Below are 23,776 nucleotides of genomic sequence, written 5' to 3'. Positions count from 1 at the left end.
ATCACTTGTGTCGAAACATTAAGCCGATCCATTTTTCCCGTCCATAAAAAAAAAAAAAAAACCCTGCTAAGGCTGTCAGCAGCCTGGTGGGTTGCTTATTGGTTATAGAATCTGACGACTGTAGGAGAGCAGACCGGTTCCCACAAAGCAGCAGGGGGCCGGGGAGGGGTCTGTGGGAGGGGAGACACGTCTTCAGTACATGAATATATATTAGTGCTCACTTTTCTTTGGAGGAGAGGAGGTAAAGAAGACTGATGAGAACAAATATAGAGAGCAGGCTGTAGAAAAACAAGGAGGTTGTGGCAGCGGGTATATTAGAGGTCCTGTTTAAATCCCAGAAGCATCTTTGTTTTTTCATTGCTGCTTCTGCACTGCTATCTTTACAAGGTGCACCTCCCAATATATCAGTCAGGAGGAATCCGCAAGCTGACAAGCCATTACTGATAAGGCTGTAAAACCGCTTGGATGTGTGATACGGCATTCAGCTGGCAAACTGCAGGAAGATAAGGAGGTTGAGGAGGAATTAATATGTCAGTCAGAGCGTGTGTGTTGCCCTGGCAGATGAGGACACCTGAGCCATAAAAGAGCTCATAGGCGGGACGTGGCGATGGTCCTCCGAGAGTCGGTCAGACACATTCTGCTGAATGACTGCTCTGCAAATAGGACTAAATCACATTAGCCAACTTGTGTGTCCTCTGCCGTGGCTCTGGTACTGCCGATGGTGTGAAGAAGAAGGAGTACACTGCAGCTTCACATATAAGTCAGGCTACCGCTGTAAGATTCGTTCAGAAAAAAAAGAATAAAGAGAAATTCAAAGCAGTTGGTCAGGAAGGAGAACTGGGACCTAACGGAGATTGGGTGACACTTCACAAGAGTATATGAACAAATTGAGACAGGATAAATCTCACTCTGCTCTTTTCTCGCCTCTCCACAGAAAGAATATCGTTTTGATAGGCTCAGAGATTAAAAGTGGAACTCTGAAGGAAGGAGAGACTTTTCAGTAATGGAGGTGTAAGAATTTTTCTACCATGAAGGGGATGGCGAAAGATGTAGGGCTTAAGAGAATCCACGTAAAATACATCCAAAAAGCTGTATGAAACAAATTTGACAAATTCCTCAGATCATTTGTGAACAAACATTAAACTTTTGATCTACTGTAAAAGCGTTCCCAGTGGTTTGTGTTCTTTTCTAGGACATAGTTTCTGCAAAGTGGCACAAGTTTAACAGAAACTTCACACTAAGTTGTGGGTGGGACTATTGGCATGGAAGTAAGCCTTCTCTAATATCCCATCATCCCCTTTGTGTACATTCTCTTGCGCTAGCCTACAGCCCCACAACTCTAAGCTAACATGAGCAGTGCTACAACAATGGTGAGTTATATTGGGGCTATCTAGACGAGGAAAATGAAGTCGTTCATGAATATTTGTCTACAAGTGGGTGCATCAGAATGGAGCGGATCAGGGAGAATGTGGCCCGCCAATTGTAGTTTCTACATCAAGGGACTGCAAACTACAGATCCGGCTCTCCTTTACATTTGGCCTGCCCCCCCAAACACTATCAGAGACTTTTTTTTTGTTCTCAATCTGGTTGATGGAGACCCCCATAGAACACGACGTTTTATTCCACACTTCTGCAGTCTGAACTATGACGGGAGAGGATCGACTATTCATTGGTTTAATATTGAAAATGTTTTAGTATTATTTTTCTATGAAGATTACAGAAATATAGCATTATTTAAAACTATGTGTGGCTTCCTGAAAAACCATAAATGTTTACACTGTTACATTTATTCTGTTAGCCTACCAACTGACCTCAGCCCCTTATCAGAGGAAAAAAAACAGTTATGTGGCTCTCAAGAAAAAAGTTAAGGAACCTTGTTCTACATCACACTTACAGGCTTATTCAAACGGCATATTTGCATCTGCTGCTGATTCACAACATTGAAAATAAAGAAATACTAAGAAATGCAATTTTAAGAGTCATTTTCTTTCTACACGTCCTCCATTGTCAGAAAAATGCCACAAAACACATTAAAACACCAAAAGCTTTTTTTTTTTTTTTTTTTAAATAGTAGTGGGTCTTACACTTACATGTTTTCCAAGTGATAAATAGTAGATCTTGTACATTTTGATGAATACTGCTGAACAGACTATATAATTGATTTAACAATTTATTCAGGCATAATCGTTGTGAATTGCAGTTTCAGGCCTGTGAGGATATTTTAATCGAGATTTCTTGGTCTACAAAAACACACATTTTCTTGCCTGCACACCACGCTGCGCCTCATGTTTGCCAGCTAAAAACTTAACGGATTTAATTTTTAAATTAAGGGATCAGAACAGAGGAGCTTTTATGCGCGTCGACTTACAAAGCATTTATCTATTAGTCTAAAGTGCATTTTGGAGCAACGTGTGGTTTAGTGTTGTGCCCAAGGACAGGCCCATGTGGATGTCAGGGCAGGCGAGGCCAAGATTCTAAACCACCAACCAACCAGCCGGCAGGCAGATGCTCTACCTCCTGAGCTACAGCTGCCCCACTTAATAGACTAACTGTTCCAAACACGATTGGCTGGAGGCTCAAATCTTAGACCGTACAAATACTGTCTGGACAGTGCAACCTCTTCATCCTTTCATCTATGACTGCAGGCAACGAGAGTAACATGATGATACAAGATGCTGCTAACTAGCCAGCTTGCTAATTCAGTTAAACTTCATTACGAAAGCACTCACTTGTGGGGAATTTGAAGCTCCTGATGGAATTTCTTAATGCAAGAAATGTTGTTTGAACCACCACTAGTAAGTGGGGATTCCCAGGTCAAATTTCTACAAATACAGAAGGACCTGGTTCATAATATGGCAGCAGATTTTTCAAACTTATGCTTTTTACTAACCACTACGGCGAAAATAAGTGTCTTTTTAAATGTCCAACCTGTGTGTTACCATGGCTGTTGGGTTTTTGTATCTTCGTAGCATCACACAAGTGTAGGATATAATGGTAATGCTGAAGAAAACACTCCAAGATACTAACGAAAGCTAGCTTATTATGCTAGCCAGCAGTATAAGGTAGAGGCAACCTTAAATTCCTGGCTAAAGTTTCATCTTGCTTGTAAATCTTTAAAAAATATAAAAAAATATGAATGCTGCAAAAGTTTTAATTTGTTGGTCAGTTTACCAGGAAGGATGTTGTTTTTTAATTTTTTCTTTTCCTCTTCTCTTTTACTAATGCTTAAATTGAATTCATTTTGACTTCATCTGTCTACATAATGCCTACAATCTACTGTCAATTAAAAAAAATGCTGGCTAGCTTACTTATTTTACTTAGATTTGCTACTGTAATTTGTATGCTTTCTGTACAATTTCTTTTCAAAGATTGTAAACTTTGAAATTCATTATTGTTAAATGATTCAATTGAAAATATATTTTAAAAAAAGGATTAGCTTTGCTAATTGCACGAGCCTTTGCAGGATTGTGCAATTCTTTTCAATTTCAATTCTTTTTTTTCAACATTAGCATAAATGTTAACATACAATAAATGTTTTCACTATTATAAACATTTTGAGAGGTTATTTTTCTTATTAACATTAGATAAAACAGGCTACTTTAAACTGGTGACTATGCTACATTGGTTAGCTAGCAGTTTAAGCTAACAAAGGCTAGCTTAAACTGCTAGCTAACCAATGTAAACCATTAAAATTCAGCCTAGTTGATATGCTTAAAATGGGTTTTAAAATAACTAAGATTGAATTGTTTAGTAAAATGTTGCTATTTAGAAGTATTTTTTACTGGATACACTTCTAGTATATTAGAGATGTGTGGAATTCACTTCTGTTTTCTAACATTTCTTTTACAGCAAAGCTCCCTGTTTATCTAGGAAATGATTATTTTTGTCTCACTGTTTCCATCTTTAAATAGCAAAGTTTATAAAGTTAAAGATCAAAAAGTCCAGCACTAAAAAAATAAATCACATTTGCAAGACAAAGTTTTGCATTAAAAAAAATAATTTAATATAAGTTTTCAAAAATGGCGAAACTCGATTGGAGCTCAGACATTTTAATGGCACTTTTAGCCAAAGAAGCCATCAGCTCACGGCCAACTAAATTTAGAACGTATTTGATAAGTGAATTTTATACTTTTTATACAAACTAAAAATGATTTTCTGAATTCACAATGACTGCATGCTCCACTGAATGAATATGTAAACACACATATTTAGTAAAAACATTTCTGTGCTCTGATGCAGACGTAGATGTCAACCATTGAGGCTAAATATGCAGTAAAATGTCCTAAGTTTAATTGAGTTTTAATTACAAGAATTGCATATCACAATAAAAATAACATACGTATGTTGGGAGATTTTTTCTGTCATAGAACACTTTAAAATATACACAATATGACCAGAAACAACTTTTTTTTCCTTCTTTTTTAATTGATGAACAAAAGCTTTGTATCAAGCAGTCATCCAAACTGACTTTGCTGTGGCAACTCATCGCTGTTCTTCAAATACACTGTGACCGATTCCACACCTGGAGACAATATTCTAATGAAGTTAATCTGTGAAACCCTGACAATGTGGGCATTCAGGTGTCTGGTAATCTAATATGAAAAGAGTCTTCTCATTTCCAATGAATAGACATGGGAGAGTTGGCACCTGCTAGGCGAAAGGTTGCAGAAAACGATCACTGTCAAGCATTCCGGAGTGCAGCCAATTACAAATGACAGTGTTTGTCTTTGTCCTCATGAAAGCCATTTTTTTCTGCACCTCACATTCTTTCTGTTTGGTGACGGTCTGTCAAATGATGTTCTGCTCATTGTCCTTTTCTGCATAATTTTATATGGATGATTCACAACCGTTCTCATCAAGCGGATTACGGTAATATGTTGTTTTGTGAGTGGGTGAAAAGTTCTTCTCAGCTCCAGATGTTCTTTGATACAAACACCTTGGGAAGACACACCATGTGTGCAACAGCAAGTTCAGTTTTAGAAGCAAATTTAAATTCCAACATAATCAAAAGAACAAGACTTAAGCTCTTTGAAAGCGAGAACAGAAAGAAGAAGAAAGGGGCCACTACTCGCATCTTACTAATGGCTAGAGTCCGGCTTCACCACCCATATGTCTTAAGTGAGTGTAACTTACATTATCCCTTTAAACACTTTGTGATATATTTACCACATACCCGACAATGGATGGTTCCATTTTCGTGATTCCTTGAGGTGGTTGCAAGACACACCTGCGCTTCCTGTAAGTGCTATCCTAAGTATGTCAACGCTGGGAGTGGGGTCATCTGGACCCCACAAGACAGCGCGCTGAACTTTTTTTTTCCAACAATTTTTGATTTTCACTGGCATCCGTGGCAGACATGAAATCCTGTCCACCTTCATCCACATTTATCAAGTCATGGATACAACGTCAATGTAAGGGTGGGGTCATCTGGACACCATAAGGTACCACGAGGGTTAAGATCCAGTTGCTCTCGTCTATGACTCTCACCCTAAAACCCACAGTACACTGCAAAAACAGAATCTTTAGAAATTAAAAAAGACTCTTGTATTCAAGAATTAGCTTGACTCTGTCTTACAAGAAAAATAATCTTATCAAGAGAGTTTTGCACTATCAAAATAATCTTTGATTCAGAAAATATGTCTTAGTGACTACAGTTTTTTTTTATTGAAATAAGAATTCTTGGCAGATTTTTTTTTTCTTATTGAAAGAAAATCTACCAATAGTGTCAGAATTTTGGACTTTTTCTAGGAGGTCTGTTTGTGCAGTTAACAGGTCCATGTGACCCAAGGCCTAAGGAGTTGTTTTTTTCTGAACAGCCAGTCTGACACTTAAACAACAACACAAAAACACAGCTGAGTTTTTGCAAAACTCTCAGCTTGTGTTTTTTCCTCCAGTCTTGGTGTTGTTCTGCATGGTCACATTAAATTTTTATACTATTAAATGTCAAAATCTGTGACACTGCATGGAGGTGTTGGGAGTCTAAAGTAACTGAGCAGAAGGGAAAATAAACCCCAGTAATGGGAAGCACTCTCAGAGATTTCTTCCTATTTTACTCGGCGCTCAAACCCCCCACAGTGATGCCAAGGAGCCGCATGGAAACTGACAGGCCCGCTACGTCTCTCCGTCGTGTCAGCTAGCAAACGCCCTTGGTTGCTTCTTGCTTCAATGAAGAGATAAAAGCCTATTGACTTGCCAGGCTACAGTTAATGCAAATTGGGCCTGCTATCAATGTATTATTTATAGTCAGAGTTGCAGACATTTCCACGGAACCGAAGGCTAAGCTTACAGAAGATTAAGCATGCTATCTCGTTCATTTACCAGGGGGTAATTGCTAAACTGTAGAGGAATTAGGATGTTTGAGGTTCCCCAAAGGCGCTCTATCTTGTAAACAGGTGGCTGCCATTAGCTCACCAAATCTAAGTATGCAACAAACAAATACACAGGAGGCGAACCTGATAGAGTGCATCTGGCAAACTGCCTGAGAGTTAAAATCGGAAATAACTTCGGAGGCCCACTGATGACACGTCCTGGGAAAACAATCCAATACAGGTGCTATGCAATGATAACAGATGTTCAACACGAGTTGAACTTTTTCACCAAACCTCAACCCATGTCTAACTTCCTATGTAAAAAAAGTGAATGCTTATCAACAGTGACAGGGGGTTCTTGTTCAGCCATCATCACATTTTTATCACTTTGTCTGAGCATTCCAATTTTGTTACAGTGGTCTCTTACTATAATAAGGTCACTCTATTTTGCGTATTCTTTTAGTGCAATTTTGCACGCTTTTTTTCCCAGTGCATTGTGTTCTGTGTCCTGATTGGCTCTAGAGCATTGTGAATTTCTTCTGTGTCTTATGTACACACTGTATTCAGTTTGCCACATTTACCATAATTTCTGTACTCCACCATCAACAAATTATTTGTTTTCGCACTTGTGTAATTAAAAGAGTCAGAGATAAGTCCATCAGTCAGTGAGATTTTATTAACTGCGTTTACAATATTTCTAGTTTGTAGCCTGCTACATGTTAGCCGTGTTAGAGGTGTTTGGAAATTATTTTCAACTCCTAGCCTTGTTTGCAAAACATAAAAAATCTGACTGATACAGCTAAAACAAACATTAATGTGACCATGCTTTCCTCCAACCTTGCTAGTAACACATAAATAAAAATAGTCCGACACCGCTACATGTTAGCCGCGTTAGCATTTTTACAGTAACATCCACCTGGTTTGCAACACGAGAAAAGAACAGAATGATAAACTGAAAACAAACGTTACTATGCTATGCTTTCTCCCAACCTTGATAGTAACACGACATTGCTACACGTTAGCCACGTTAGCATATTTACAAAAACATCTTGTTTGCAACATGTTAAAAGAACAGACTCATAACCACAAAAAATAAAATGTTACTCTGACAATGCTTTCTCCCAATCTCGTTAATAACAGGTAAAAATTAGACATTGTCTGACACTGATACACATTAGCCACGTTAGCACATTTACGATAATATCCAACCTTGTTTGCAACATGTGAAGAGAACAGACTGTTAACCGCTAAAACAAATGTTACTGTGACAACGCTTTCTCCCAACCTAGTAACAAGTACAAAAAAATAGTTTGACACTGCTACTCGTGAGCCATAAAACATTGGACACAGTCTGACATCGCTACACTTTAGCCGCGTTAGCATATTTACACTAACATCCAACCTCATTTCCAACATGTGAATAGAACAGACTGATAAACACTAAAACTGATGTTACTGCGCTTTTTCCCAACCTTGTAAGTAACACGTAAAATTAGACACAGTCCAACAGCGCTAAACGTTAGCCGTGTTAGCATATTTACAGAAACACCCAACCAAAGGTTGTGTACCTCTCAAAATTGCTCCAACATCAGTACACAAAACCAGAATTAATCAATATATAAGGTGCTCCGGATTATAAGGCTTACTGTTGTACTTTGCAACTATTGAAGACCCCTTATAGAGCGAAAAATACAGTAAGAAAATATTTTAACAATTCCAGATCTGAGTATTTGTTCTATAATACTGGACTTTTTGTTTTCTAAGAAGGATTGACCCTTAATGATAAACACAGAACCACTTTATTCACAACTTCTAACAATTTCCGGTGCTTTGTGAATAAGAAAACAGTTCTTACCTTCTCCTCAATTTCAGTCTCACTGTCACACTGCAAAACAAACACAGGAAATATTAAGAGTTATTCATCATGTATCTACGGCAGAATATTTTTTTTTTCTTTTTGCAATGTCTCCTTTACTGACACATTTTAATGCAAACGAGAGGGAAAGAGAAGTGTGGCAGAGAGTTTTCCCCAGTTTCAGAAGGAGTGTAGGCACTTAGAACCCCATACTATTGTGGTTTTTGTTTCGAGTTCAATGCAGCAAATTTGCAAAAGAATAAAAACAAATACTGCTTTACAGACTTCCATTATTAAGAGCCTGTTCAGTGATTTTGCATTCAGCTGCAGCTGGTTATTTAGCTCCTCAAGTGTGCTTTAAAATTAAAATTGCATCTCAAGGACACAGTCAGCTTAGACCTTTTGAATTCTCCAGGACAGCACCTATTATGTGTGGTATTTCAAGTCCGTCTTGTGAAAAACCAGTCTTTATTATGTGTGTCAGATTTTAACAGAGATAAAGGAACTGAATAACAAGAAAGGTTGTTTCCTGATAGATGTCTTGTCTAACATGGCCAAAGGCCACATCACTTTTTATTCAGTGACGGCAGTGAAGCACTTTGTCTTTGACACTTGAAATTGCACAAGTCGTTCCTCTCTTTAAAGGTGTGTTGATCAGATTTATTGAGGTTTGTAAAAAAAAAAAAAAAAAAAAAAAAAAGAAGTTTTTTGCAATATAAAGAAAAGAAAAAGAATTTGGTCTCTTGGTTCTGGTATGTCCACAATAAAAAAATTTTGAACTAAGTCATAAAAACTATTAATCTGAAGGAAATTCCGTGGATTCTTGTTTGAGTAAAGCTACGTTAACACTGGAGTGAATTCAAGAACACGTATTGTAGATACAATCTGGACAACAACATACTTTAATCTTGATTGATAATAAATGTATGTATTTTTTATTAGAACAGAACATTTTGGAGTTCTGTTTGGACTTTAGAAGAGTCCACGCTTTGACTGTTGTTCCCCCTTTAGTGCCACTTGCACCAATGGGTTGATGTCCATAAGGGAAAACTGCAAACTCAGAGAAATGCGGCATTCATGTGGTGTTTGAATTATCACCTCATGAACAAAGGTGAATGGATCCATAGCATATCATCTATGGGGACACACCAGAATTACAGGTAAAATAAAACATTAATAAGGATTTTCATTATAATTTATTCTAGTTTGGAAGGCCAGATTACATAGTTTGATGGGCCGCATCTGGTCCCCGGGCTGTGGTTTACCCACCCCTGATGTGAGGCATTGGTGGGGTTTAGTAAAAAAAAGCAATTTTTAGTGAACAAAGTTTGTTTGATTAATTGATTAATTGATTTGTCTGACACTCACAGTTGGAAGAGTCTAAGTGTGAAATGTGGAAGAAGTGAAAGTCTTTTTCTGTCACAACTCTTTTCACACCGAGACAGTGCACGAGCCATACCGAGACGGAGCGCTAGCCACACAGAGACGGAGCGCTAGCCATACTGAAACGAAGCGCTTAGCCACACCGAGATGAGGCGCAAGACACAACGAGATGAAGCGCAAAACACAAAGAGATGAAGCGCTAGCCACGCAAACACAGTCGCCCCAACAAATGCTAGCCACTCCTACGAATGCTAGCCACTCAAACGATATAGGAAAGATTTGGCACAAACCACAACTATTAATAATTTCTCCTCCATAAACAATTTTCAAATGGTTGGCACTTCAGTGAATGGGACACCTTCCATACATCACTATCAAATCTAAGCCTCAAAGTTCTACCTGGTTTAACTTTCAACGCTTATTTAACGGTTGTGCTTTTTGTTCGTAGAGCCCCAAAAAACGGTCTTAAATTAATAGTATCTAACGTAAAGTATGTAACTGTATGTAACTACTCCTAGGTTAATCGGTGACTCTAAATTGCCCCCAGGTTTGAATGTGAGAGTGTATGTGTGTGTGATTGAGGCCCTGCAACAGACTGGCGACCTGTCCAGGGTAAACCCTGCCTTCGCCCATCAGCAGCCGAGATAGGCTCCGGCACCCAAAAGGGAAGAAGCCGCCAAGAAGATGAATGAATGTATGTAACTACATGTGAAGACAAGAGTTTTGAATGTGGAAGCCCAAAAAGTGCATTTAAGTGCATTTACACAGACTTTTCATTGATAGTGGTCAAACGAACGCGCACTGCCGAGGGCGGTGTGAACTTTAAAGTTTTATACTGGGTAACCCTGACTAACAGTGCTTGTACTGTATGTGTAGAGACCACATTCCACAACTTAAATCTATCTATCAATCTATCATTATTTTTACTTCCAACACTCCCTTTCTGGTTTATCATTTTGACAAAAAGCTTTCGTTCTGTAGAAAAGTCCAAAAGTGGAATGGTCAAGCTGCAGGACCGTCCCACTGGACCTCACAGCAGGACGAGGGATGCAAAGGAATTAAATCACAGAGCGCACGTCAGAGGGGGGGCGGTGGGGGGGGTATCCCTTGTAAAAATCTGTCTTCAATCCGTCAATTAAGTTCCTGTGGCAACATATTTAAGTGGAGCCTCTTTATTTTGTTTGACTCGCTGTCAAAGCAGGGGACAATGAGGAGGGAGCTGGGTCAATGGAATCACAGCGGCCCTTTGTTGTTAGTGCAGTGGGTCCAAATGTATAATTAAGTAACGAGAGTAATCAGAACAAGGGGCTCAGTGGCCGAGATCTCTCAGGAGACCAGAAAGGGGGCAAGTATGTGTGGGTGTCCTTGCCCCATTATCCATCTTTCTATTTCCAGAGGAGAAATACAGCAGGGGTTCTTGCTGCCAGAAGCTTCTGTGTAAAACAATGTGACTCAGCCCCTTCGGGAGGCTTTATTGTTGGGATTACATGAATAACTGCACAGAACTCCAAACACTGACTGAATGTATGTTTTCATTTCTTGAAGCAAAACAATGAAAACTGGAAATCACTTCAAATAGCAAATAAAAAAACAACAGCACCAATAATTTGAATATTTTGTGTTTTGACTTGAAGATCCACTCCAAAAAAACAGTGTTTTTGGCATTTGTAACAGGTTCTTCTGTCATTTTTCTGATGACAGATAACATATTAAAATAAAAAAAATATTTATTTACTTAAATTGTTGTGAATCAGGAGCAGAAAAAAAGCAATTTTAAAAAGATTGTATTTGTGACAGAAAATACGCAGGGTGGGCCACACACTCGGCACTCCGGAGGGAAGGAGGGGTCGGGGTTGATACAAGCCTATGGTTCCACTCACAACTCAGAGGCAAATTTCTAAAAAACTCCTGTCGCTCTGCAGAAACTATGTCCAAGAAAATGACACAGATATTTAGATTTTTGCATGAAACTGCCTAATCGTAATTAAACATCCACTAGGAGTCCTTTTAAAATAGCTCAAAAGATGATCGGAGTGGAGCATCTTCTTGCGTTGTTTAGTCAATGTTCCTTCATGGTATTTTATTCTATGGACTGCTCTTTCAGTGTTTGGCAGCAGAAAGTACAACTGTGCTAAAGTATAGACTTAACCCAGACCAGGAAGACATAATTGTTAGCTCCCTCTTCTACCGTTTTAAGGTTCAAGTGAGTCCAATAAATGTTACCCACACCATTAACACTCCATCGCCATGCTTGACTACTATAATCGGGGTTGCATGCGGATTCTGTTTTTCATTGACTGATGTTTAGCATCTTAAAATGAGAAGAGGGATTATATAAATTCTCTCCCTTGACTCCTTTTCAACCAATTTATTAAACTTTATTGGTCAAACTTAATATTTAATGAATTAAACTGATGTACTGTATGTATAAGTACAAGTATGTCCGTGATTAAGACTAATTATAATTGGGTAGAACGATGTATATATATGGATACGTGTGTTTTTATTTATATTTCACATATATACACTTATATACATATTTATTTATTTCTCCTATTTATGTTTTTTTTGATTGCTTGAAATAATCCAGTCTGAAACCATTTTCTGCAGAAGTCTTGTGGATTCAGATACAACTTGACTGACCAAGGCTGCCATGTCCCTTTTATTAAAAAATTGGCAACTTCTCTGAGCACTTACCATCTGACCTTGAGAAATTAATAGAAAAGTGATGAAGAGAACGTGAATTTTTGTTCTTTTTGGCAACGTGTTCACACACACCTATATATACCAGAACTGTAAGCCTCCAACACATTTATTTTTGTAGAGGTGTTACCACTTGTCAACATTCTAATCAAGTGTGTTTGATTGACAGCACCTCCTTGCTACTTCATCTCCTAATTCATAGTGTGGCAGTAGAGGTGAACTTCATTCCTCTCACATGCCGACAGAATGGATGATGGATTTGAGGGATGGTTGCATCAACAGAATCCCTCAACTTTGTGAAAAAGAACATTTCAAAGAAATTATGACTTTTCAAAAGTTTCCAAAGAAATAGCTTGTGTCAAAAGTCTAAATTGGATAATTTTGAGGAGATATCTTTAAACTACATTTTTAGCAGCTAATTTAAATGCTCTAACTCAGATGCCATTAAAAGAATGAGGGGAGGAATATGGAGGTGCATGCATGCTCTTTTGCATTGTTTTCCTAGAAAATGAAATAGCAGATATAGAGTAAAAAGACAGTGTTTTTTTTGTTTTTTATCAAACTACATCTAACAAGCAGAAAATATGTTTAAAATGCAAAGAAATCACAAATTCACAGATAATATTGAAACAAATCAAAACCTTGATAGACATTTTTATTATTTTCCATTCAGAAAAGAGCTTGTGATTTTTTTTTTTAAACACCAGACCCTGAGCAGGTACATTTTTTCAGAGACTTACATTTACTTGTAACTAGTCGGTTGTAACTTTTATAATCTCTGTGTCTTAACCTGCTTTAAATAACATATTTTTCGTACAAAAAGGGGTACTTGAAAGCTTTATATAATTTTTCAAAAAACAACAGAACACCTTATAATCCGGATCATCTAATATATGGATCAATTTTGGTCTGTCAAAATTTTAAAATGTTCGGCAGTTTTTTACGAGGCTCAAGCAAGGTGAGATGTTATAGTAATTAGGGTAAAGTATCTAACGTGTGCCAGATTGTGATTGTGGATTGTGTGTTTTTTTTAGTGCAGTGGCAGTATCAAAGTAGCGTATATTTTTAGCAGTATCCTTTTGTTTTCTTACATGTTGTTAGCAAGTTTGGAAGCTACAGGCAATGTGAATAGGGCAATGCAGCTAATATAGCTAACGTTTAGCGGTGTCAGACAATTTTTTTATGTGTTACTAACAAAGTTAGGAGTTAGCATAGTCACAGTAACATTTGCTTTAGCTAGCGTGTTATTTACTTGTTACTAACAAGGTTATGAAGTAAAGATATGACGCAGCTAATGTGTTGTGACTTCAAACTGTTCTAACAAGGTTAAAGGTTAGCTTAGTCAGTAACAGTAACGCTTGCTTTAGTGGAATCAGTGTTGTTTTTTTTTTTTACTTGTTACTAATAGGGTTAGAAGGTACAGGTATTGCGAATAACCTAAAGCAGCTAATGTGGCCAACATATAGCAGTATCAGACTGTTTTTTACAGAGTTACTCACAAAGTTTGGATTTAGCGTAGTCAAGTAAAATTTGTTTTAGCTATTTAGCTTATTTTTTACACGTTACTAACAAAGTTGGGAGTTAAAGATACGCTATATACGCTAATACAGCTAATGTGGCTAACATGTAGCGGTGTCGGACTATTTTTTTTTAGTTGTTACTTAGCATTTAGTCACAGTAATGCTTGTTTTAGCGGTATCAGTCTGTTTTGTAGGTGTTGGGAATTACACGTACTGTGAACAAGCTAACACTGTAATGTTTAGTGGCGTTGGAATTTTTTTTTACATGTTACTAACAAGATTAGGAGTTACAGGTGTGAATACCATGGCTAACACTGTTAATGTAGCTAATGTGTTCAAACAACCTCTAGAATTACCATGAATGCAATTAATAAAGTGACTGATTGATCTATTTCTGTCAATTTCGTCTCGCTTCTCTTTCATCTGGCTGAAATCAAATCTAAAAACTTTATTTCTGTCTCGGTCTGTAGCTTTTGTCACAGAGCAAATGTACGACTTCCATTTCTCTGTTGCTACAGATGACTTTAAGCCCTCAGTAATAGAAATGATCAACTGGCGCTGACTACTCCCTGGGTACATGACTGGCCTCGTTGTTGCAGCAATAACTGTTCCACTGGAGACGAGGCCTTATAACGATGGAGCTGGTAAGGAGGAAATATAATATCAAAAGAGCACAGTGTGGTGCTTATCCAAGAGGCATGCTCTACACTGGAGCATAAAAGGTACTACTAGCTATGGCTCAGAAGGAGGCAGAGAAGCAGCACAGCGGGAAAAAGGAAGGCAGGTGGAAAAGGTGGAGCGAACCATAAGAACATGCAAGGAGGGGGATGCCGTCAAAAAATAAAAAGATGAACAGATGGAAGTAACGCAATTACATGATTACTTCATATGACTGTACTGTTGGGCTATTACACCTGGTCCAGTCAGAGAGGAATAAAACATGATTTGTACAATTGGTGTTTAGCACACAGAGATTTTTTAACTCGCTGCACCAGATTTATTTTTTTCCAAATATTACTGTACAAGAAAGCTGAATGATAAACCCACAGAATTGTTACCTCACAGTAAAGTTCTCCTAAACAGCACATTTGATGGTCAGATGGGATGTTGTTAAAATCTGGGAGATATGCTACTAACTAAGCTGCCTTACAGCAACCAACCCCCCCTGCGGATTTCCCCCGTTCCTCAAGAAAGAAAGAATAAAGGGAAAAAAATGAATACCTTATCAGAGGCAAGCAGCAAACAGCAACGTCTGCTCCTGCCGACAGGCATCTAAAGCTAACAGTGGACCAGTTTCAGCCCATTTCTCCAACACGTCCCTTTCTTCCCACTTCCTCCTACCTTTCCTTCTGCCAGCACATCCGATGACTGCGTTTGACATTTGCACAGCTCTCTACACTGCAGAGACTAACGATTTATTCTGCTAGCCGACCTGGCTGGAGTCAGGGCTCAACCTGGACTTGCCTCCATGACGACCCTAAAGCTTTAGACTAGGCAGCAATGAATGCAGGAATTCTCCTAACCCTTACCTAGATTCCGAAGGGTAGACAGTAAGCATGGCAGATCCCTGAAAGCATTAAAATGACTGGCCAAAATAATCGCAAGGTGTCACTTAGAGGTCAGTCGACCATGAGTTCAGACTAACAGACAAAAGGAAGAGGACAGGAGCAACTTGCCTGGCTTTTCTGAGTCTACTGTTGTTTTGACTTGTGGCTGTAACCTTTTACTGACTACAAGAAGTGCAAGACAAATAAGCAACACCAAAGAACAAATCTGTGCTTTATGGTGCATTATGAAAGTGTGGTGGCCATTACAGCATGGTAATGGCTACTTCTTAATTTGACCTCAAGCCAAAACTCTTGCTGTGCAAAAGGGCAATCTTCCTTAAACCTTTAAAGATGGGGCTGTCGTGGATGATGCCTAAGTAAAACACTCTTTGATATACTAGAAATCTTTGAATGTTAACTTTATCTTGAATCAGTTGATTCTGACGCAGAGGTGAGTGGTTTTCTTACCGACCCGATATGCAACACATTAGCAAAGTGTTGCATAACAGTGTCATGCTACTATTTTCTACAACAATTCATTGTTTTTTATTTAGCCCAATCACACAACACAGTTGTCTCAAAGGGCTTCACTCTGGTAATTGTCAAAAAACATGAAGTTACTTCTAAAATATAAACACTCTCTGATTGCTAAACTAAACAGACTAAACTAAACTGGGGATCCCTGCCCTTAGACCCTCCTCAGTGAGGAAAAGAAAACCCTGATTCTAGGAAAAAACCTCAGGAATGTCGACAAGAAGGAGGGATCCTCTCCCAGGATGGACAGGCGATGCACCAGAATCAACTGGTTTATGTGGATAAACACTTCAGGAAAGAGTTGCATATCAGCACAAGGCTACTTTTCTTGGCTGGAATTACGTAAATCGCCTCAACAATTGAAGAGTGACAATAGTCGTAAGAAAATGGGTGGCACAAAAATCGTAACAGAGGGCACGTTTCTAGGAGTTACATCTGACATTATAGGGGGTTTTTCATTAAATGAAATAATAGTGAGCGGTACAGAGTGAGCCAAAACAGCTACAACTTCAAAACTACAATTCCCTGTGGTTTGTACTGTATTGATCAGGAAGTCCTCTTACAACAGGAGGATTACCCAAAACGTACATTTACAAAAAAGTGGAATGGCCAGAAAAGACTACATACAGTCTTGAACCTTATTTGAAATTCACTGGTTGTCTAGAAATAGTGAATATTGTATACAGCACACTTAATGAAGTCTTAATTCATTTAAAAAAAACGACTGTACACCCTAAGATCTGAAGTGCTTTATCTATGAATTAATTCTGCTGCAAAAAAAGTTAGGTGTTATTGTTAATATGCTAACACTGCTAACATGTAGCTGTGGTCAAGACTGTGGGGGTTTTTACGTGCTACTAACATTTGTAAAGTTAGCATAGTCACAGTATTGTCTGCTTTAGGGGTATCAGTCTATTTTTACATGTTGCATACACGTTGGAAGTTACAAGTGTTGTGAAAACGATACCGTGGCTAACATATAGGGATTGTTTTTAAAAGCAATTTGGACACCATGCTCGCTATTTTCTTTGGTTTTTACAGCAAATTTGATGTCACCAATTTACAGAAGAGAAAACTTGATCAGAACAAGGATTGTACGATGATTATTTATGAATACATTGTGTTCTGATGATAAAAATGTGGATAGTTTATTCATTTTGATTTGTTTTGGGGTTTCTTTGCAATGCAATGCATTGTGGTCCATATTCCCAAATCTAGCAGTGAGCATCGATGTACACTGTTTTTTTTGCTGGGGATTCTGGGAAATTTCTTGGGTACTTAATTTTGGAATTGTAGCTTCGGACAGCTCTAAAAAAAATGGCGAACGCACTATATAATGTACTAAGAAGTGAATATTGAAGAATTCGGACATAGCGTTTCTTTTTTTTTACCTTTTACCTGTTACTAGCATATGGAGTTAGCATAGACACAGTAACTTTTGTTTGAGCCGTATCAGTCTGTTTTTTTATAGGTTGCAAACAATGTTGGGACAGTATTGTGAATGTGCTAACACGGCTAATGAAGCTAACATGTAGCTTATTACAAACACGTTTTAGAATGACTTTGAATGCAGTTACTAAGGACTCATCTCTGAGTCTTTAGCTTATGGTTGGGTGCGCCTTATACTGTATATGGCATAAGTTCAAAAATAGACCATTCATTGATGGTGTGCCTTCTAATCCTGTCTGTGTGGTACTTTAAACAGTTTAAAGTTAAGAGCAGATTTTAATTTTTCATTTATTCCAATACTACTTTTTGTATCTCCAGTTGCTTACTATATCATTTCAGAGTGCAACAACACATTGCACTTGACACTTCAATAAGAATCTGGAAACAGCAGAGTGCTCAAAACGTTTGACCTGGAAAGTGTTTTTATACAAGAAACACAAAGACAGGTCAACAAAAAAATAACAAAAATCTTTATGTACGAGAGACATGACTTTAATTTAGAGGTCATTTCTCCTGGCAGATACACCCCTGGCTGCAAAGGAAGACTTCTGACAAACCCAGACGTCTTGGAGTGAGAGCTCACACAGGGGGGTAATGGCCCATTTAGATAGTTGAAGACCAAAGCAGCGATGGATACTTATGGAACAACATCAATTTTCTCCTGCAATTTCCCTCCTGCCGGTAGTGGGATGTGGTGAAAAGGTGTGAGATCTGTTGCTATCCTGATGGAGAGTGCATGCTAAACCTCGAATCCTCCCCAAAAGCTAAAACATCAGCGGGATATCGGAAGTGGATTTTGTAACAATAAAAAAAAAAAAAGCTGCTAGATCTTTAGAAACTCTTGTCAGCTTTTGATAGCATCTTACATCGATCTATCTATCTTTAGAGTTTGCTAAATCCCTTTTAAGGATCACAGTGTTGCTGGAGCCTATCCTATCTACCGTTAGACAAAGGTGGGGTACACCCTGGGTCAGGGGTGTCAAAATCAATCGCACAAGGGGCCAAAATCCAAAACACCCCTTGGGTTGTGAGCAGAACAGAATAAACATTTATTGAACACACTAAAACATTTTTTTTTAAACGTAACCTTTTAACAAACTATGAATAAAAACAGGCAGGAATATTATTCCAGAATAAAACAACTTAAACCTTAAATAATATTCACTATTTTGCTCTCCATAAAACTATGTTTTGTCAAAATTATACAAGTTAGAAATAAGCACAAGATAACATGAGCAAGTCCAGTCATTAATGTCCTCAATGCATTTACCAAGAGCTTGTACAGAGCCTCTGTCTCCTGGTGTCAGTGTAATTTATATCTGTGTGTCATCTGCATATCTAATGTTGTTCTTTATAACCTGAGCCAGTGGGAGCATGTAGATGTTAAATAGAAGTGACCCCAGGATGGAGCCTTGGGGAACTACACATGACATTTCTGTTTGCTCAGATGTGAAGTTACCAATTGACTCAAAATATTTCCTGTTTTTCAAGTACGTTTTGAATCAGTTTAGTACTGGGCCAGCGAGACCTATCCAGTTTTCCACTCTGAATAGTATAGCGTGGTCGACTGTATCAAATGTGGCACTGAGATCCAGTAAAACTAGCACTGAGATATTTCCACTGTCTGTATTCAAACGTATGTCATTAGTCACTTTGGTCAGAGCCGTTTCAGTGCTGTGGTTCTGTCTGAAGCCGGACTGGAAGACATCGTAGCAGTTGTTTTTTAATTAAGAGTTCGTTTAGTTGATGGAAAACAGCTTTTTCAATGATCTTACTTAAAAATGGCAGGTTTGATATCGGTCTGTAGTTGTTCATTTGAGTTTTGTCTAGACTGTCCTTCTTTAGGAGAGGTTTGATTACAGCTGTTTTCAGTGGTTCTGGGAAAACACCAGATGTTAAAGACAAATTCACCATCTGGGGCTTAGAGAAAAAAGTCAAGCAAAAACATGCAAACTCCACACAAAGAGATCCCAACTTAGACTAGAAGCAGAGCCTTCTCACTGTGAGGCAACAACCACCATTGATAGTTTATTTTTTAGGAAAAATATCAAGGCTTCAAAAAAAAAAATAGTTTAAATGACAACAAAACACTAGCTCCCTAAGTGACACAAAAAAATCGAGTGATTTCTTTTGACCTTACTAGCTACATATGAAAGGACTCTCCTATAGGGGGATCTGATCACAGGATCAAATCTATAGAGCCATTTGACCTTTGACCTCCCCAGCTAGTGCCATGGGAAGCCAGCTGATTACCCAGGGTGAGCCCGGGAGCTCTGGATTAGTAAAGTATTGATCTCCGTGAAGATGCAGGGTCCTCTGGGAATGGGAAGGAGAGAAAAAGCTCTGCCTGGCAGAAATATTATCGACCAGCGGGCCAAGACAGGCTCTCACGCAAACCCATATTTGAGCTTGGGACCTCGGCGTTGGCTGTGCAAACAGAGGCGGCTTCGGCAAAAGCCCCTTTTCACTGAGGTCTACTGAGAGAGGACAGCGAATGAGAGTGAAAGCAGGTCGAAAAAAGACGGGCTTAAGAAGCTCTTTGCATTAGCCAGACACACACAGGCCCCTGGTTCAGAGCTGACACACTTAAAGGAACAGTCAACGGGGGCCGCGTAAATCAAAACAGGGCGAGGAAAGATAGAGTCCTAAACTGGGGCCAATCTAAGCAGACTTTAACGTTACCCAGAATGCATGTTAACAGCACTGAGACCTGGCACAGCTCTACTGCACTTCCATGAAGTATGCGGTGAGGTCAAGGAGTAGGCGGGGGAGCAGAAAAAAGATTGATGGTGATAACAGCGTGGATAAACTTCAAAAGTACTCCCAGTTCTTGGTTAAATTAAATGACCTCTCGGAATCTCCAACCCTTTGCGTTTAGAGGGAAACCTAAGAGAGCAACAGAGCTGGCTCTGGCGCTTGTGTGATCCTTGGAGTCGTTTGGCGAGGGAAAAACAGACACTAAAGGCAGATATATGAGGGAGCGGGGAGCATTTATGCAACTCAGAGAAAATAAGAAAACTGCCAGAAACCTGAGGGGACAAGGAATACACAACTGTGCTATGAATGTAGTGATGGAAGAAAAATGGGCACTTGCATGAGACAAGAGAGGTGTTTTTTTTCCTTGCAGTCTGTCTTTTATAAGGCTTCGTCTAGTCTCTGCTGGTTGTACGACTGTAGCTGGGTTGTACCCCAGAGTTTTGTCGAAACGCGCACGATCCCGAGCACATCCCTGTGTTTTGACAGGGCCTCGGGCCCAGTGCTGCTGAGCTGCAGCAGCAGACACTGGGCATTGGAAATTTAAGTCGGGGGGCATAGGAGAAATTAGGCGAGGAGGCAAGGAAATGGGATGTTGACTTGAACTGGCCCCGGGGGCAGCTGAGAGTCTCCCTGTGCAGCTCCGCTGGCTGCCTGACAGTTTGATGGAGCGAATGGAGGCTTCCCCGCGGCCCAAGCCGCCGTCTCTAACACTGATGTAGCTCAGTGAGAAACAGATTGAGCCTCCAGGCGTTGCTCTGTACTGCTACTCCCCTTGTCTCTCCGCTCTTCTCACTCTGCTGCTACTGCTAACTCTCGCTCCGCACTAATCCAGTCAAGCCCGGCGCGCGCAGACACACAAGGAAACATATACACAGCAAATGCTTATAATTTTTCACACAAAATGACACAGTGTATGCACACATAAAGACATTTGCATACAAAGAGATAATAGCAACACCCACAGAGAGCATGGTTCCCTCCTTTCCTTTTCTCCCTATGACAGTAATGTGACGAGCGCTACAGATGCTGTTTACTGACACACAGGGGGAAGAAGTAGAAGAAGAAGTAGAGGGAGGTGGGATGGAGGAAGAGGCAGAAGGAGTGGAGTCAGGGGGCTGGCAGGGCACCGCCATAATGAAAAGAATCTGGCGGCAGCCCACTGTGTGCTGGTCATGAGAAGCATGTGCTGCCGGGGGGCTCTACTGCTAATTTCAGGGGGCAGCCAAACGTTTCACGCTAGACTTGTCATCAGGCCAGAGGGGGCTTTCGTATGGGGTGACAGCAATTGCAGGAGGGTGGGTAAAGACTTTTTGGGGAGGAGGAGGAGGAGCAGAGTGTTAAAGCCTCCGCTCCCCGCACCCATGCCTGTTACTCCTGTTCCCCTTTCTGCAATGATCAAATGTTATTGTAGGCACTCAGACGAGTGTCCTGTTGCAGCGACTCCAATTGGATTTAACCTCTTTATTCGTTCTCGGGGAGCCAAAGGGGGGCACACATGATCCTCTAGGGCCCGCTGGATCAACAAGAGCAATGCTACTTTTAGCTTCAAGCTAGAGTAAATGACATGTTTTTAAACCAGGCAGCTGGCGAGCTCGGAATATGTAATGAAGTTATGAAAATATTAGCCTCAACTGCCTTCAGTTTGACCCTTGGCTTTGGTTGTTTCCCATTGTGATTAAGAGTCCTGTCAGTGTGGACAGGGGTGTAGGATAGCAGCAGTGCGACCACTTTGCTACATTTATGAGAAAATGAAAAATAGTAGCCATCAGGACGGTAAAAGTTCTATTGATATTGTTTTTTTTTTCTTTTTTTTTGAGACAGGGTTTCTGTGACGCACCATCAGATGATTTTAACTTTCCATTTTTTTGTTGCTGCTTGTTTTCTTATGTTCTTTTTATGAATAACAAGTCAAATCTACGGTGGCCCGAAGGACCCCAGCCCAACCCTTAAGGGTCAAAACACATTAAGTCAAAAGGACATTTTGTCCATCTGTTGTGTTGTTTTGTTGTGAACTTAAAGTGTTGTGTTGTGATCTTAAAGTGTTGTGACCCTAAAGTGTTGTGTTGTGAACTTAAATTGTTGCGTTATGAACTTAAAGTGTTGTGACCCTTCAGGGCCACCGTACAAATCAAATAGAGTTTATTTTATTAAGTATACTTGAGTTTTAGTATAGCTACTGTACAAGACTGCATGTACTGTATGTGTTATGTGATAAGTATGCTAGCTAAGTGCCATTCCGATCATATTTTTAACTAGCGAAAATAAAAATAACTTGTTGTTTTCTAGGACATAGTTGCTGCAGAGAAATTACCCTCTAAATTGTGGGTGGAGCTGTGGGCAGTGAGCCTACCCTCATCTCCCGTCATCTATTTGTTTACACGCTCCCTCGCTAGCTAACAGCCCCTGATAACCCCAAGCTAATATTAGCGGTGCAACAAAAATGGCGCAATATTGGAGTTTTGAACCAGGAAAACGACGAAACTTGTGGATCTATTTGTCTGTAAGTGGATTTTCTCTACGCCACAACTACAAATATCCAAACTGCAATTTTTTGTCTGTTCCCAATTCACAATAATTTGAACAAAGAAATACTCAGAAATGTAATTTCAAGCTTAATTTTCACAATGTATGTCCTGTATAATTAGAAAAATGCCACAAGAACATGTTAAAATTCCTAAAAAATGATTTTAATTAAGTGTTATAATGCTAAAGACAGAACAGAAGGTACTAGCAGCTGACATGCTAGCTAATTTTAGCTAACTTTAGCTTGCTAACATTCTGAAATTATCTAAAATATCACCATGAAGTATTCATGCATGTAGAACAGTCTCAAATTTCTTAGGCTGACAGATTGGAAAGAGGGGTTTAATTCATGTCACCAAGGCCAAAGATCAAGACAAAAACATTGGGGAGGCAGAACAGATTGTCAAGTCAGCTTGTACACCAGGGATGTAATAAAATAGGAGTACAAGTGAGGTCAAAGAGCAAGAGCTACTGAGGAACTGATCCAAACAACTAGTAGTCTCTCCCTGATTACAAAAATGTCTGGGTCTGGTTTGGGAGCCAAGAAGAGAGAAGGAAGATGGAGTCTATTATGAAAGCTGGGTGAAAAGGGTATGGAACAAGCCGTCACTCCAGAGGACAGGAATGAAGGGAGAAGGAATAACAGAGAGAGGAGTAAAAAGGGGGAGGAGAGAGGAAGAAAGATGGCAGCCACACTGCACACTTCAGGCGGTGAATAATTTAAAGGAGCGCTGGGGAGACCAGACGAAGATGAACACAAAACACTGGCAGTGTTTGACCTAGAGCTGCAGCTACATCAGTGCACATCACAGAGCGAGGAGCTTTTTTCTTCCTTCCTCCTCCTTTCTGTTTTGCTCTTCATCTGCCTCCCTCTGTGTCGGGGAGGAAACAGCTGTACGCTTCTCTTGTTCCACCTCACATTCTATGAAACTCAACAGAGTGGCTGACAACTTTGTTTCTCAAGAAGCTCTTTCGTTTTTTGTAGGCGTCACTGGAGCCTCTTTCAATGAGGACACACGGCCCTCACGGTCCACTTAGGGAACAATAATACATATCGATTTGCATGTACATGCCGGTGATACTTTTCTTTGCGCGGAATTATGCTATACAGACGCGTTCAAAAACACGTATTCTTAAACTATACTGTATAACCCATGGTGTTCACACTAGACTAGCAGGGAGGGGCTTCCTCTTCTT

At 39.5% G+C, this 23,776-nt stretch overlaps 1 protein-coding gene across 12 annotated transcripts in view; it reads right to left on the bottom strand.

Annotated features, from left to right (window-relative positions):
- Positions 1 to 23,776, bottom strand: part of fbrsl1 (fibrosin-like 1) — a 407,550-nt gene that overhangs the window by 110,544 nt on the left and 273,230 nt on the right. For all 12 annotated transcript variants that reach the window (XM_024274771.2, XM_036213672.1, XM_036213674.1 and 9 more), the window contains one exon: positions 8,164 to 8,193. In XM_024274771.2, coding sequence (XP_024130539.1) covers positions 8,164 to 8,193 — 30 coding nt within the window. The remainder of the gene's footprint in view (positions 1 to 8,163; positions 8,194 to 23,776) is intronic.

This window comes from Oryzias melastigma, linkage group LG9 (assembly GCF_002922805.2).
Source record: "Oryzias melastigma strain HK-1 linkage group LG9, ASM292280v2, whole genome shotgun sequence".
Taxonomy (NCBI): domain Eukaryota; kingdom Metazoa; phylum Chordata; class Actinopteri; order Beloniformes; family Adrianichthyidae; genus Oryzias; species Oryzias melastigma.
This window is presented reverse-complemented; position numbering and strand designations above follow the sequence as displayed.